At 40.3% G+C, this 16,445-nt stretch overlaps 1 protein-coding gene across 11 annotated transcripts in view; it reads left to right on the top strand.

The window, feature by feature from the left end:
- The window catches only part of KDM2B (lysine demethylase 2B), a 125,943-nt gene that overhangs the window by 52,427 nt on the left and 57,071 nt on the right, over nt 1–16,445 (top strand). For all 11 annotated transcript variants that reach the window (XM_080369810.1, XM_080369811.1, XM_080369814.1 and 8 more), the window contains 2 exons: nt 9,457–9,572; nt 15,941–16,067. In XM_080369810.1, the coding sequence (XP_080225936.1) occupies nt 9,457–9,572; nt 15,941–16,067 (243 nt within the window). The remainder of the gene's footprint in view (nt 1–9,456; nt 9,573–15,940; nt 16,068–16,445) is intronic.

A 16,445-nucleotide genomic window follows, 5' to 3' on the forward strand; every position in this document is an offset into this window, starting at 1 on the left:
GTTTCTCTGACAATCCAGGATCAGCAGTCGATCCAGTAAATCCCTGAAACTACAGACCACTTGGACAAGAGTGGGAATTATTCTTACAGAAGGCATAATTATAGTGCTCACCAGGGCCTCAGGGTATTTTCCTCTCCATCACTGCCATCATCCTTTCAGGATTAAGTTTAAACCAGTTAATTTCTACCTGTGCCTCTAATCCTGCAATGTACTGAGAGGCATGATCACAGCTGTGGTATCAAAGAGAAATTGAGCAAAGTATTGTCTGCATAGTGAGTTGTTCTGTATGGGCCAAGGTGCATCTTGAAGCATTTTAGGATTGCCTCCAAAGGATGGAGTGGGGGGAGGTTTGCTGGGATGCTGAGGGATAGTGTGGGGGGGGTCTTGTGTAGGAGCCAGGCTGTACTCCTGATGGCCCCATAAGACTTCTCCAAACAACCGATGCACTGTTACAAGTTCTCACCTCCCACTTTACTGGTTCCCACTGATGAGTCAAGGATGATCAAATCTGGTAAAGTCTGCAGTAAAATGAGAAAATCAACTAGGAACCTGGCCTTTTCCATTAATATAATTGTTTAAACTTACGTCAGCATAATTGTTGATTGAGAAATATACCACATTGTGCCATGATGAGGTTTATGGCCAGGTGTAGATTCAAGATGTTTAAACAGCTGAAGGTTCAAGAGGGGAGGAAGCTATAGTTGCTACCTGTGTCAGCAGATTATTCCCTCTGACCCCCCTGTAGAAATCTGACTGTTGTTTTCCCAGCATGGGAGACAACTTGTCCTTATGCAGGAAGACATTAGTAAAGAGTGGCCTGGGGTGTTTGCACTGTGTATGTTACTATCAGCAATGTTTAATCTTTCATATGGTTAAGTGTTCAACACAGATGAAATCTGGTCAAGGTAACGCATCTTACTCTGGTATAGTGGACAGTGGATGCTGCATATCTGACCCGTATGCCAAATGGAAGGGAAATTCTTTATCGAGTGTGCTGCTAGCTTCTTTCCTGAATAGACCGTGATGATCTGGAAGAGGAAAAGCATAATCTCAGTGCTCGGTTACTGTCTCAGTAGGGAAACAACAAAATTTAATCAGTCACAATCAAATCTAGAGGTTGTTCAGTATTTGCGCTGTAGCTTTCTTCTGTACTGTGTGTGTATCCAGTGATGACTTGCAGGGAGGATGTGTGAAGTGAACTGCTGGGAATCCATTCTGGTGGTGTTATGGAGAAGTAGTTTAGATATGTCTGATCACTGCACTAGGAACACACAGAACCCGTGTTTGGGCAGCATCCCTCAGATTCTACAGCTCAGGATTACTGTAGGCACATGTTTCTGGCTTGTATGCAGCCACTTGTTCTGTTACGTCCTGATTGCTCCGCTACAGCCTGTATGAAGTACAGCTCACTACGTTAATGCCAATGTGTTACCCAGTTTTTAAATATCTTTAGTGCTTCTCCTTTTAAGATTGTCCCACCTGCCCTTCTAGTCTCAAAACAGAGACCACCAGTGGGTGCTGGAGATAACAGTAACCAACAACTTGTCAGCAGAGGTGCTGGAGGGAGTGAAATGTTCCCTTCTTTAGAAAACCAGTGAAAGCAAGACTATTGGAGTTGATTGTCAGTGTTGAAGATGCTCAAAGAGGTGGTTTTTGCAACCGGTGTATGAAAATGTAGTACATCCTTCTACATCACTGCATAACTTCACTGGAACCTTTTCTCTCTCCTTGTTTGCCCTTCACCTGCCACTCCAGTCTTTATGCTCTGTAAACCATCTTTTACTTCTATCCTTGCACTTGTTTTTCTTCAAGTGGTGCATTATGCATTGAATTCCCTTCAGTCTTGATTCTCTGAACACCATGTTAGTTTCTCTTGTGTACTCCTAAATATCACTGTCGTTACCTAAACCAAAGCTTAAAACTAAACATAGACAAAATGAAAACTTCATCCTTTTCCAATCCACTTGCTTTTTTGAGTCTTTTAGTCCTGCTGAGTATATCATTTTGATTGTAAGTGATGGAGCTCTGATGTGTCCTTCCCCTCCTTCCCTGTTGTCCTCTACAAACAAGATCTTGCAGTAGTTTGAAATATGTTAAGCTTGTTTATTTTTTTTCTCAATTTCCTGCCAGATATCTTTTCTAAAAAAAATTACCTTTTCTTTCATGCATGTGTATATGTGCTTGGTGTAGACACTTGCACTTCAAATTCAAGAGTTTGCACATGCAAAATTGGGAGATACAAAAGCAGGCCAACTAGTAATCTCTTGTGGAAAGTTTGTCTTGCAGTATTTGTCTCTGTTAGTGTTGTGAAGTAAGAGTGTAATCATGTGTCTTGAAAAGTCAAACTTGAGCCTGTTCTGGATTATTACTGCCACAACATGGCTAAACATGGATTTTTTTCTATTTTTTTGTGAAGACCAATTTTTTCTGACCTCCCAGGAAGTTGCCACGCTCACAGTGGATGCAATGTGATTCCAGGGTTTGCAATGTGGTGTGTCTAAAAAAGTGTTCAAACATACTGGTTTTGGTTCCTTTGGCCTAAGAGGGCTAATACCACCAAGGGTTACTGTCATCATCCTGTTTCTTACAGTCTTTTTCCAATCTTTTGCTGCCAGTCAGAGGCAGTAGACACATGAGCAGGTATGTCTTTGGGCTGACTCTGCATGGGCGTTTTTACTGTAGGCTTTCCAAATATGTAGCTTTAATGTGAGGATACTGAAGAGACGGGGTGATGTGCTCTGTGTGAACTGGTAGTTTAGAGAGCTATGTTTGTGGGGGAGCACAAATCCTCAAGTAGCCAGGGCATTTTGAGTGGCTTTTGTCTATTTGTTAAATCTGACTGTAATGGTCTCAATAACAGACCACTACATGGTCCATAAAATAATGGGCCAAGAAGTCACCGTGCATTTATTATTTTTGAAAATTGAATAATGGACAGCCATTAGATATTGTAGAATACTTTTGCAGTGCTGATTTATTAGACATTCTCATGATCAAAATGCAGACAGGGTAGCTTACTGTCAGCTGGGCATGGTGTTTCTTTCTGGATCCTTCAAACTTCTCGCTACTGTTGCTGCGTGCTGTTTTATAACAGTTGTGTTTCAGCTTGGAGTTGGCCGTGTTCCACTGAGGAGTAAGCTGTTTGTTTTGGTTAATTTTTCTTATGTTCTTTATAATGCACTTTGGGGCCTTTGACATGGAAACATGCTATTATAGTCTCTCTTAATTTCTTGAGAGCTGAAGAATGAGCCACAGTCTTAACAAAATATTCTCGCTGATCTGTGGTGATTGTGGTAACATGAGAGTCCTCCAAAGTTCTTTGTTTCCAGTCAAATGCAAAGAAATAATGACTTTTCTCAGGTGACTGTTTTTAGGAAGGCAAGTGGACAGAAAGAGATGTTCTATGCTAGACAGTAGGCAGCTATTTGCAAGGATTCAAAGTGCTTCAAATATTGTATTGGTGGTTATCAGTAGGATTCTGCCTATTACGAGTGTGCGGTCTTAGGTCACCTCTGCTATGCCAGTCAGTATTTGATGAATTATTATGTGATGGGGCCAGAAGGTAGCATATAGTCTTTATATCAAGGAGAATGACAGGCTATTAAAATCTGACTGGTAAATTTTTTGCAGGGAGTTGTGCTAGGGCTGCATAGCTGCCTGGCTATTTTTGGTTGCTGTTAGCTTTTCCCATTTTGGGAGTTTCCACTGACATTAATGGAAGCTCCATGCCTGGAACCTTTAGGGACCAAGTGATGAAGATCAACGAAGAGGATCAGAGAGGAGAGCTTTTTGCCTTGAGTGTCTGCTTTCAGATAGAAGGTGACAGCATAATGTCGGATTTTTAGTCCTATTCCTCTGCAGTGCTCTACCTAATTGTTATCAAACGATGTAAGATTGAGAGTTGCTGTATTACTTGTACTACCAGGGCAAAATTAGTAATTTTTTGTTTTGTTTTAAAATGTAAACATGATTGGTTGTGGGCACTACTATGATGTCATCATTCTTCTTTTGAGGTGAGAGAAATAACGTTTCATTTGCTAGCAGTGCCTACTCTAAGATTATCTCTTCAGTCACTTTTTATTTTTGAGACATATATATTTCATCTTTTCCGCCCCAAGTTGCTGTAGCATTGCAGGAAAATATGTATGCCTTCTATATCACATAGCAAAATATCTGCTCAGTTACTAATGAAAACAGACATACCATGGTTTTGGCTTGGAGCTTGTAGTCTGTTTGCCCCTTAGCTTTATAAGTTAATACTCTTCTATTATTCTCAGATGGATGATTGCATCCTTGAAGATACAGTAGGAATTTGCAGGCCCCTGAAATCTTCTAACAAGTTTGCAATGTTTAATAATACTTGTTTTATAAAATTCAAAAGATAATGAGATTGTATCTTTCTTTTAACTGTTCAGAAAAGCTTTTGTTACTGTTAATTTTACCTTCTTGATTTACTAGAGATGATAACATCTAAATATTGAAGTGCATCTTAGGAGTGGTGGAATAATTTGTAACTGTAATTCAGCTGAGGGTATTTCTGAGCCTCCTGAACAGAATTCCTGCTCAGTGTTGGCTTGCCTTCAGAAACTAGGATTGTGTTGGGGAAAAATACTCATAAATCACCAAGAACTGAAATAAAACCCATAAGTGAACGGACAGTCATCTTGTTGAGGCTTGAAATGAGGGTTGTGAACAGTGGCTATACAGTGTCTGTACTCCCAAAGCCATCTGTCCCCATTTAGCTGAGCTTGTTGCTGGTGTGTGGTCTGAAGTACTGTGCTCATGGGGCAGGACCGTGCAGTGGCCGTTGTGTCGCACTGAGGGTGTGCTGTAGCCGTGAGCTGTAAGACCAGCCTGCGAAGGAAGGGCAGGCTGGTTCCACGTTCACTCAGTCATTACCACTGCCAGCACAGGCTGGTTTGAAACTGGTCACCCATGAGGAAGAGTTTTCTAGTTCGTGACGAATCCTTGAAGCCACACAGGGTATGTCTTTCTTTCATCTATGGGATTTAATTGTAGCCTTAGAGAATATTTAGCAGGTGCTTTTGTTTGTGTCTTTCAGCCAAAAATGAACAATATCTTATTCCACTGACTTTTGACTTTTTCAGTCCTTAATCCATTTGTTCTGATGTTATTCCAGTGCTTCATTAAGGATAAAATTAAAGTTATAGCATTTTATTCTGTGTTGCCTTTTTTTTTTTTTTTTTTAAGAATATTACAGTTTTTGAGAGTATTACCAAGGGGAGAGGTGTTATCTCCTGTCTTGGACTAACCCATGAACCATACAGGGTTGTGCAGTAGTACCAGGGTTTATGTAAATAGTAGAAAGCGGTCACTGAAGAGAGAATTGATGACACTTGTTTCAGAGGTGTCTATTGGTAGCTATGTGGCAAGTTTTTGCTGTGAGAGCTGAAAAATGCAGACATGCGTGAGCAGACATGACGGGCTGTCCAGCATAGTGACATGATCGTGCATGTCAACAGCCTGTCAATTCATCTGGAAAAAAGTAACGGCGTAGCTGAAGGTGGGGCAGATGGGACATGTTGGTGTGGATGATGTTAAAGCAGTCCCCTTGGCCATCCTTTTTGTTTTATGCATACAGGCAGCTTGCTTCTGTTCTGGAGGTCTATCTTCCTCTTTAAAAACCTTTGTAATTGGGAAGCTTAGGAGGTGGGTGTTCTTATTTGCAAATGGTCACAATGAACATTTATCCTCCTCAGTTTATTTCTGAGTCGTGCTTGTATCTAAGCTGTGGGAATGAATTGAATGAGCCATCCAAGCTTATCTGTTCTCAGAGCTCATTTCCACAATATATTACCCTCATGGAAACAGTTTCCTGTTTTCTGCTCATCTCTTGTTTCTTCCTATTTCTGCTTTTCTGGTGCTGGCCTCTTCAGTTTTTCTCTGTACACAGCCTTGTTAATATTAGAACAGGAGATTCTTATTTTTTTTCCTTTGTAATGTCTATGCCAATCTTCCTCTGGTTTTCTACCTTGTCAATTCTCCATCTTGTTTTGTCTAATCTTGCCCATAGTGTCCTACGTCCTTGGAATACACCTCTTGGTGCTTATGTCTCTGCAGTTTCAATATTGCGCGTATGTTCCTCAGGCAAGTTGAAACTATTTTGGGATGCAGTGTGACTGAAAAACGCTATACAGCTGAGTGGCCAGAATCTATCTTAGGAGCAGGTGACTCCTCTGACAGGGCTGTGTCCTGTAGCTGGTAGTGGGGCTGTGAGCTGGATCCTGCACATGGGACCACATGAACTGCTGGAGATCTGGGGATTCCTTGGGGCTTAGCTGTGTGCCTAGCTCAGCACTGTTCAACAGTGAAGGGATGGTACCTACAGACATCATCCTTGACCATCTTTGAGCTATACCTGGAAATCCTCCTATACCCTTCTTTGGCTAGGGGTAGGAACTTTACTCCCAATAATTTTACAGTTAGTGACTTCCTGTTTGTTGCTTGGTCTCTAGTTTGTTTTTATTTTCCCAGACCTGATGAGTTTTAGTGCTTCATTATTGCAAGGTTTTGTTATTGAGGACTGTGTCATAAAAAGCAGTATTTTCCATCTTGTTGTTAGAAATGTGTGCATCTTGAAGGACCTAATGTTTAGTTAGTCAGAAGGTAGGAGTTGAAAGTACTAATTGTTTGTAAGATGAGTTTAGGCCTGGGTTATAAATTTAAGTAGGGAATTATATACATTATCCGCAAAACCAGAGGTTGTCTCAGATACTTTACAGAGGACTTTCAGTTTGTACCTCCAGCTCTTCAACAATACAGGATCAAAACTATATTCGTGTTTGTTAATATTTCTATTGAGGGTTTGTCATGTCTGAGATGGCATTTGTTGGAGCATTGGCTCAAGCCTGTGATAGATCCTTTCACATTTCTCCCCAAAATACTCAGACTGCTATCACAGAAATGTAGCAGTTATTAACACAAAGACCCTTGGCATCTAGTGGGGGCAGAGTCAAGAGGACAGGGAAAGTGTGATGGGAGTGAAAACCCAGAGAGCAAGAAACAATGAAACCAACTGCACTCCACTGTGAAATTTTCACTGAGAAAATACAGTTTGTAGGAGGCAGCTACTGTGTGGTTGTAGTAAAAGCATACACTTGAGCAACACCTGCATTGATGGGTTTTCATTTTATTTCTTATACATATTTTTATACCTTTCATATAGGACTAGAAAGCCGGATTTTAGCTCCGTTACTCATTTTACTGAAGTTGTAAATACTCAATAACAAATTGTATTTAGAATTACATTGATCATCCCAATGCAACTTGATGCATCTGCCAGCTCCAGTATGTTTGTACATTGACTGATCTGTGCTGAGAGAACTGCAGTGGGATGTAGCGGTGAGGACTCTTCGATGTTCTGCTGATAATTGGCTGTTTCTGACCTGTCTTCTGCCACCGCTCAGTCATGTGGCCATGGACAAGTCATTTTACTTTTTCAAGTTTCATATTTTTCATCTCTCAAACCAACAATTGAAGTGAATTGTCACACAAATTGACCTTCTGTTTCAGCACCTATCCTGTAGGTTGGTTTCGGGGACCCAGCAACAGATTTGCTTCAGCATGTGGTTTCCGTTCTTTCCCCCAACCACATAAATCTTTGATTACTTAATGGAAGCAGTGGCCCCAACTTCATTGACCTTAGATCTTTTTTCCTTTCCAGAGACTAGGATCAGGAAAATTATTTATTTTTCCAATAGTTTGCTCTTAGTACAGACTGATCTATTTCATGTGAGGTGGTGAACTGCTTCAACCATAAAGGGTTCTTACAGTGTTGATGTATATAGCAGCCGTTCTACCTCTACATGAAAAAAGAATTCCTCTCTAATTTGTTGTTCTTGATTTGGAAGTAATAAACAGGCTGGATTATTGTGAGTGAGACTCTTAACTGAAATGATACTAACTGGAGCAGGAAACATGCAATAATGCTGAAAGCATCCAGAGCTATGAGCCACCTGCTTTTTTATATGTGTCACATTTATCATGTGGAATCAGACCCGTAAACTGACTGAGCACTGAAACAGGTTGCCCAGAGGGGTTGTGGAGTCTCCATCCTAGGAGATACTGCAAAGCCATCTGGATGTCATTCTGGGCAGCTAGCTCTAGGTGGTCCTGTGCAAGCAGAGGAGTTGAGCTTCCAGAGGTCCCTTCCAACCTCAACTGTTCTGTGATTCTGAAATTCAGAAAAATATATCCAGAGTGGTGAGCTTGTGTTTCCAGGGAGAAATTGTAGTGCTTTCCTTTCTTTTCCTTTCTGCTCTCTCCTACTAATATGCCCTTAAATAAAAGGCTCAGTTCTGTGGCTCAAGGACTTCTCAGATACAGCTTTGCAGGCTTTTACAGTGTAAAGATTGTTGTGGAGGAGAGCTTTCGTGGCTGATAGCTGGAGACCCCTTTAGGCTGAACAGCATTTTCCTGCTCCCTCACTGATCTTGAAGTGAAGGAGAGCTGCCACAGCTTTAATGGAAAGTACTGCACAGTTAGGAGAAAATTGACTGCCCCCTATGTTGCTTTGCTGTCTGCTGGTTTATAAATTGTAATGCTTTTCATTAAAAAAGAAGAAAAAAAAAGTGTCAGGTCTCTGTGGGTCCCAGATCATTAGCAAGATCAATTCCTTTTTCACTGCAGAGATCAGAGGCTACAGTCTTGCATAGCCAGTCCTTCAGCTGCTGACATACCAAGCAAACAATACAGAAGCAGAAGGGCTGGTGTGTGGCTGCCTGAATTGCTATGCTTGGATTTTCGTTGTGAGAGAAAATTCTTCCCTTGCTTTGGAGCCTGTGAAATGAATTCAGTCCCTTGCAGGATTGGGTTGGAAGTCTTGTCAGCTCCAGTACTAGAAATGTTAAATCCCTTAACTTGAGGCTTGCAGTGAAAAAGATTTTTCTGTTGCTTCAGGAAGTTGATAATAGGATATGAAACTTTAACCTCTGAAGGAGGCCTGGTAATAATTTGAAATTGTTGACATCTGAACATGTGTGCTTTGGTGCTGGTGTGAAAGAAGTTTGATGTGACTCAGTCCGGTTCCACAGCCCTAGCCCACCACCGCTGCTAACATGATTTGCAACCCTACTGGAGGTGCCAGTAGATACATCTGAGAGCTAAGTGTATTGCACAGACTGAATTTACTTCTTAGTCACGGATATGGTTGAGTCACAAGCTTGCGTGTTCTCAGTAAACACTGTAACTGTTCTGTGAATAAACAGAAGAACCCAATTTACAGAGGGTTATAAGACTGTACATCATAAAATGCCATTCTTCTGCTATGACTAGTCTTAAAAGTGTGGCTATGAGCATAGCATTTAACCTTTCACTGCTTTAACCTCTCGTCCCCTCGCAGAACGGGATTCAGGGTGTTGTTAAAATTTGATTATAAATTGCTTTGTAATACTACATAGCATGAGGCATTCTCAGTTCTTTGCTTTCCCTCTCTAGGGTGGATACATGCGGTTTATACTCCAGTAGATTCTCTGGTGTTTGGTGGAAATATCCTGCATAGCTTTAATGTTCCCATGCAGCTTCGCATCTATGAAATTGAGGACAGAACAAGGGTAAGGATACTTGATTCTCTTTTTAACTGAACAGTTCTTTGTGGCTATGATCTGTCATAGTTGCTCCCTCATATTCCCTTCTGACAAACAAGAACTGACGGGATCTCCGTGTCAGTTGTTGAAACGAGGTAAATGTGAAGTCATGAGACTTTCAAATGCTGGCTATTTTTAGTCGGTTTTATTCATCTGTTTTTCCCTACTTCCCACAGACTTGTCCCTTCTGTGTCTTTTGCCTGCCTGTTAAACTTTCATAAAACACCTTCCTTCCCTTTTGCACAAAAACATACTGCACTTTACACACCTTTGTACCAGTACTTCTGGTAACCCCCTGCCTATCTCTGTGCACACCTGGAATGGATACCTGAACCTGGAGAGCTAGTGGGACTGGGATGGTTCTGCTGTCCACAGCTGAACTGACAAAGCTGCACAGAAGTTGTGTGTGAAACGACATCTTCTGTACTTTGCAGGATTTTCTTCTGCAGTGATTTAATACGATGCAAGAATTTCTTGAAACAGAAGCTGGGGTGGGACATCAATCTGAACATTGTGATGTTCATCTAGCTGTAGCATCTACCTGATAGAAAGAGTGTTAACATCTTGGAGGAGTTTGCTGTGTGGCCTCTTTGTTGGCAATGAAAACTTTATCCTTGATTAATAAACAGGAGACCTAGTCGTCCCTACTTATCGTGTACTTTGCAGTTTCATGAAGCAGCAGAATCTGAAGGAAGCGCCACTGTTTTAATAGGCTATTAAATAAACTATGCAAGGCAATCACAGCTTTCTGATGCAAAAATGGACCATGGTATGTGCCAATTCAGATGGGGATGTTTTGTGGCTGACTGTTCTAGAGGTGTTGTTTTGAGACAGTGCTGGTAAACCACTGGCACAGGTGTCAGCTGTGGTGTTAATGGAGATTTGGGCTGGCAAAATGTCAGTAAGTTGCAATTGTTCACTAAAAAGTCTTGAAATGGTATGTCTTGGACATCGATATGGTTCACTGTTGTTCGCCTCTAAGAGGGTACAATGCTGGCTCTAAGTGGTTTTTTACCCCAAATTGCTTTCTTTGCAGTGAGAGTGCATAGGCTTGAAGCAAATACATGTTGTTTGGAAATACTACTTTGACTCAGGGAGAGGAAGGGTGTCCTTCCCTCAGTGTCCCTTACTTTGCAGGGGGTACAAGGCCTAGTAAATCTTCACATTGCAGAACAGTGGTAGGAGCAGTTGGTTTCCTGGAGTGATTTTAATGAAGAGAAGGAATATTAAGCAGAAAAATGAGTTCTTAGTGGAAGAGAGATGAAGACAAAAGCTGAAATTGTGGAAATTAGAACAGAGGGAATGTAGCAGAAAGCAGAAGTGAAGGTCAAGACCAGAGCGAAGTTCAGCCTGGTTTTGAATAGGTGTCCCAAGGCTAGAATGTCAAGTGTCTCTAAGTAAGCATAAAGGAACATGGACAGGAAAAAATTAAGGTGGCAGAAGCATGAAGGGGTCCACTGTGGCTAGACAGAGGTGCTAGGCGTAGGAAGGTTTTCAGAGTGAGTGTAGAGAAGAATTAGCAATATATGCCAGATATATATGCTGCAGGTGTATAAGGGGAGGGTGTGTTGTTGCTGGGAAGGATGCTAGCACAGGTAACTTGCATGGAGAATGGGGAAGAGGAGACTGAGAGGAAGGATCTGTGCCAGCAACAAGTAATCTTCCCCACAGACATCAATGGAAATGGGAAGGTAACAAGTTTTTTCCTGAAGTTGCATAAAATCTGAGCGTTTGTTCCCACAGGACTTGAGCAACCTGAGATCACATACCTTGGGTTGTAAACTGCTCAGTAGTGATTCATGTCAGGCCCTTCTCTTTGGGAAGCTGGGTACAGCTTTGATCTCCTAAGCTTTTATACCAGGAGGCAGAATTCCCCATAACAGTCAGATATGTTGGTAACTTTTAGGAACTTACCAGCCAGTTACATTGAAATGCCTTTTAAAATTCACTAGCCCCCTGATCCTGTGGGGAGGTTCTGGGAGCTGGGTATCTGCCTCTTTGAAAATGTCCTGTCACCTTTTTTTTTGGAAAGGGATACTACAACATTTGGAAGTCTGAAATCAGACCTGTACTCTTGTCAGTTTTGGTTTAGATTTTCTTCAAAGTCTGTGTAGTTCTTTATCATTTCCCCTCCAAAAATATTTAAGTGTTTAAAAAAAACCCACACTAATGAAAGCCAACAGCCCAGAAGTTCCACAACTTCATAGAAATAATTTCAGTGCTTGTATGTTGCTGTGTGCTAGCAACGTGTTATGCACAGCCTGTACCTGTGTTCGCAAGCTTGTGCTTGTAGGCAGCCATAAAATAACAAAATTGTGTGAACAGTTGAATAGCAGGAATTTCTAGACAGAAACAAAATATAAGCCATGTAACTAAGGCATACCGAAGTTTGATAAAAGGCAGGAAAGTCAATACTGTTATTTAGAAATAACAACACCCACCACCACCACCTAAAAATATCATGCAGGAATCTTGAAGGACTAAATGTTTTCAAAATAGGATTCTACTGTGTACTACTTCATTTGCTTTGCCAATCAAATTTTGTAACTACTTTGTACAAATAATTCATACACTAGCTAGTATAGCAGACTCAGTACAGTATGTAGTTCACGCAAATTTGCCAGTGTGAACATACTGCAAATGAGTTTCTCATCAGTATCGATCTTTCCATTGTGTATAGTACAGAAGTAAATTACATGATGTGATTGACGAAGTAATTTGCCACACTCAAATCAAAGTGTAATACAGGTGTGTTTCCCCTTTTCATTTTGCACAGAGCAATTTTATGGAGGTTTCACTGTGTTTAAACCTGCTATATAATGCTTAATCATCTTTGATTGCTGATATTCAAAGTCATTTTTATGCTAGGTGTAGTTGTTATTGTCTTAGCAGCTAAGACAAGAATAAATACATGGTTGAAACTGCAATGCTGATTTACAGCCTGATAAAATTACCTAGTTTATATACTTGTCATGCTTATTCTAGCTTAATTTCTTATATCCCTGGGAGACTTTTTAAGAGCGTTATAGCCATTTAAAAATAGTTTTAAGGAGTAATAAAAAACATGTCTATTGTTGGAAACAGCTCCTAATGTGCAATTGAGGTAAACAAATATTCTCCAGCCTTACAGTTTGTAGAGACTCTCATTTTGCAGTCTGGCTTTCCTAGAGGCCAATTAACAGCTAGTCAAATAGGCCAAGCTGTTTAGTGCTCTGCTAGACCAGCTTGAATAACTGCAAAGCAGGCTGCCATGCAGAGATTCATCATCTTGGCATAGGGATGTTAAGCTCTGTATTACTGAAGAGGAAGAATGTGTCAAACTTACTCGCAACTCATCTAAATTTAACTGCGTTAAAAAATTTCTGTGGGGACAGGGACAAAAGCGCTCAAAATATATACGTAAGGTGGTCACTCACAGATGATGGTGTTTGCTACTGATTTTGTTTGCTGGAATGTAAGATAACGTATTAAGTTTTTGTAAATAATCATAAATTGGTTTTCAGTGTTGTGATTAGATTGATTAAACACAAGTGGAGTTTGTAATGATTTTAATGGCCATTGTGGAAGAGACTAATACTTTCTTAAGGAAAATGTGTACCTTACTTAGGGTTTTTGTTTTGTTTTTGGAAGGGGTTATAAGCCTCTCAAATAATTTCACTTTGAACTGAAGAAATGGATCGTATTCCAGAGAGGATTTTTCTCACTGTACAGGAATAATTAAAAAATTTATTCAGTGGATTGTAAATTATTAATCACAGAAGTTAGAGCTGGAAATGCCTATTAGATGATCTAGTGTATTTCCCTGCTGGTGGGGAGTTTAGTCCTCTGGCAGTGTCTGTATCAGATATTACACTTCAAATTCATCACAGAACATTTTTAATTTCTTTCTTTCTTTCTTTTATTCCTCCCCCCTCCCTGTAAGAGTTCATTTAACCATAAGTATACAATGGAAGAAGTATGGGCGTGTACATAACGCAGTTCCCATCCATTATAATTAATAAATGTCCAAGGATGTCATAAAGAATGTACTCCTCTATACTTTTCCATAAGGCAAACTTTAGAAGATTTTTAAAGGATTGTTAGACTTGCTTTACTGGCAAAAGGCACTGTAGATCTTTGCACAGTATCTCTTGCTACATACGGTAGCTCTTCTGAAGGTTTGTAAAAGCAGAGCCTTCTCAGGCAAATAGTGAATTACAGAGGCATGGAGGGATTTGCTGTGGGTTGGAACATTGATAGTGAGGCAATTAGGAACTCAAATTGAATATTAAAGATTGATATACATAATGGGAGCACTGCATGCATTACTGCCTTGTCTTTCACATTGAATTAACATTGGTAACAACTAAATTTGGTGAAGCTCAGAATCTGTCAACAAATGTTGAGCAATGATGTCTTTAATATTCCCAGGCATGTGGCTGAAAACCTTTTGAAGGCTGAGGGGTGGAAGGCGGCTTCCTGTTTGTAAGTCAATTCTTTGCAAATTTTGTTTCCTGCAGTGCTCTCTTGGAAAAATTTGAGTTCCTTTATTAGCGTATATTTTAGCATGGCTAATTTCCCCTGTGTTCCATAATAGTGATAAGTGACTTGATCTCTTCTTTATGACAAATAACTAAACCAAAGGAAAAATTTTCTCCCGATGCAGAAAGGCCCTGGGGTTAAATGTTATCACATTTAGGGGGATGTTGGTTGGTTGGTTTTTGCCTTCTTTCGTTTTTGTTTTTCTTCTTTTTGGTATGTGTGCTTTGTAATGACACAGGGAAACATTTGAAAAGGTGCGGCATGGCTGGATGCATGACCCATAGCAACATACAGTTCAGATTTGCCAGCTACATTTGTGTTGAATTTAAGAGATCTTAACTTTCAGGAATTGCCATGGAGTATTTAAATTCTACACTGTGATATGTTTAGTGGGGCAATACAGTATATTTTCCCTTTGTTACATTTTGTTTTACTGCTAAAAGTATTTGCATTTCCTGTGCCCTGGAAACACAGGCAAGTTCTTTGACTGTCCACCTTGGGGACAGTTTTCAAATACGGGCATTCTAGTAAGTCACTGCTGTGCTCAAGTAGGTGCTTTTATCATCACACATGTTTCGACAGTGCCTGCTTTGCAGAGCTGAATCTGAGTTTTCAGGTGCTGGGTTAGCAGTTCTGTTTAGACTTTGGGGTTTTGAGTGATCTGAGGTGGGGTGAGCTTTTGTTTTTTTCAAAATGAGCTTCCTAAGATAATGCTCCTTTCTGATGCAGTTCAGTTTTTCATTAAAAGTGGGTGGACACCTCTTGGCTAGGTGAGCTGTTAATATGCATAGAATGTCTTAAAGCAGTTCCTATAATCCCAGTGCAATGCATGCATGCAAGCCTGCAAAATGCAAATTTCTGTGCCACCAGGAGAAAGAAGTGTACAGTGTAAGTACAAGTGCATGCAAGATGCGTGGCATCCATTTTTACAAATCAGAATAAAAATACACGTGTTCCTGCATTTTAGGAGCTTCCCAGATTCTTCTTTGGTAACCTCCAGTAACCTCCCATAGATAGAAAACTATGCTGAAAAGGAAGGAAACCCACTTTGTTTTCTTTTGAATCTGAAATAATCACACAAATAAATAGTGTTGGAGAGTAAGCTTTTTGTGTGAGAACAACAGGTCTGAGATGTAAGAAAAAGTAACAGCTTGACAGGATCTTTTGTCAAAATCCTGCTTTTCTATTCTGTTTGTGGCAAAAGCTAACTTGCTACCAAAATACTAAGTGTAAACCACATGAGGGGTTTTTACTTTTAATGTGTAATTATCAATAATTAAGAATTTGTGTGTTCATTTGTTTAATCAAATTGTTGTGAAGACCGTAATTGAAAAAGATGTATTTTCTGCTTGACTCATTTTAGGTAATATTGCCATTTTGAGAAAAAAATAGTGTTTAGGAAATTAAATAAATAAATAAATAAAAATTAAAAAAACCCACCTTTATTTTAAATTGAGTTTTAGTGACTAACATCTGTATGTGACCACCCTATGTTTATACAGTAGGTAAATAATACCGTAGGGGCCATCCATCAGTTTCATGATTTCACAAGAACACAAACCCTTTCCTCTCCCACCACCCCAAGAGGATACAAATTAGTGAACCAAGAAATGATGCTATCATGGCAGGCAGGCAGGCAGTCTCCTCATTTTGTATGCTGAAGGCATACATCTCACTCGGCTCCCACCCTGTCTCCCCTCCCCCTCCTGCATACTGTTTGTGCTCTTGATAACATGATGAGAATGACGACTGGCCCTTGTGCTGCAAACTTCTTTTCTTTCCCCATGGACTGACAGTCTTGATCTTGCTTTCAGGTGCATGCCAAATTCCGTTATCCTTTCTACTATGAAATGTGCTGGTATGTTCTGGAGAGATACGTGTCCTGTGTGACCCAGCGCTGCCACCTCAGCAAAGAGTACCAGAAAGAATCAATGTTAATTGGTGAGTGAATCCTTTGAGTGCATATTCAGAACTGATGCTAGCACCTTAGGCTATTTACTGCTTTGGTTTCTGCAAAGCGGGTTATAAATTGATTTGGAGAACTGTAGACATTCTAATGAACTGTTTCTTTATTTTGGGGTGGGGAATGTTTTGACTCTTAAGCGTTTCCATGAAGTACCAGCCTACTTCAAATTATATTTATTGAGTGTTCCCTTAGCGAGTGGATCCCAGAAAAATAATTTTTGGATGCGTTTGTTCCTTGGTTTCAGTAATGTTTCTGTTGAGGTGATCTGCCAAACAGTTGAGGATTTACTGCTGTGTTTGGCACAGTACCTTAGTAGCCAGAAATGTGTGCGTTGCAACGTTGCTCTGGTGAGA

This window comes from Falco punctatus (assembly GCF_963210335.1).
Source record: "Falco punctatus genome assembly, chromosome: 1".
Classification (NCBI taxonomy): Eukaryota; Metazoa; Chordata; class Aves; order Falconiformes; family Falconidae; genus Falco; species Falco punctatus.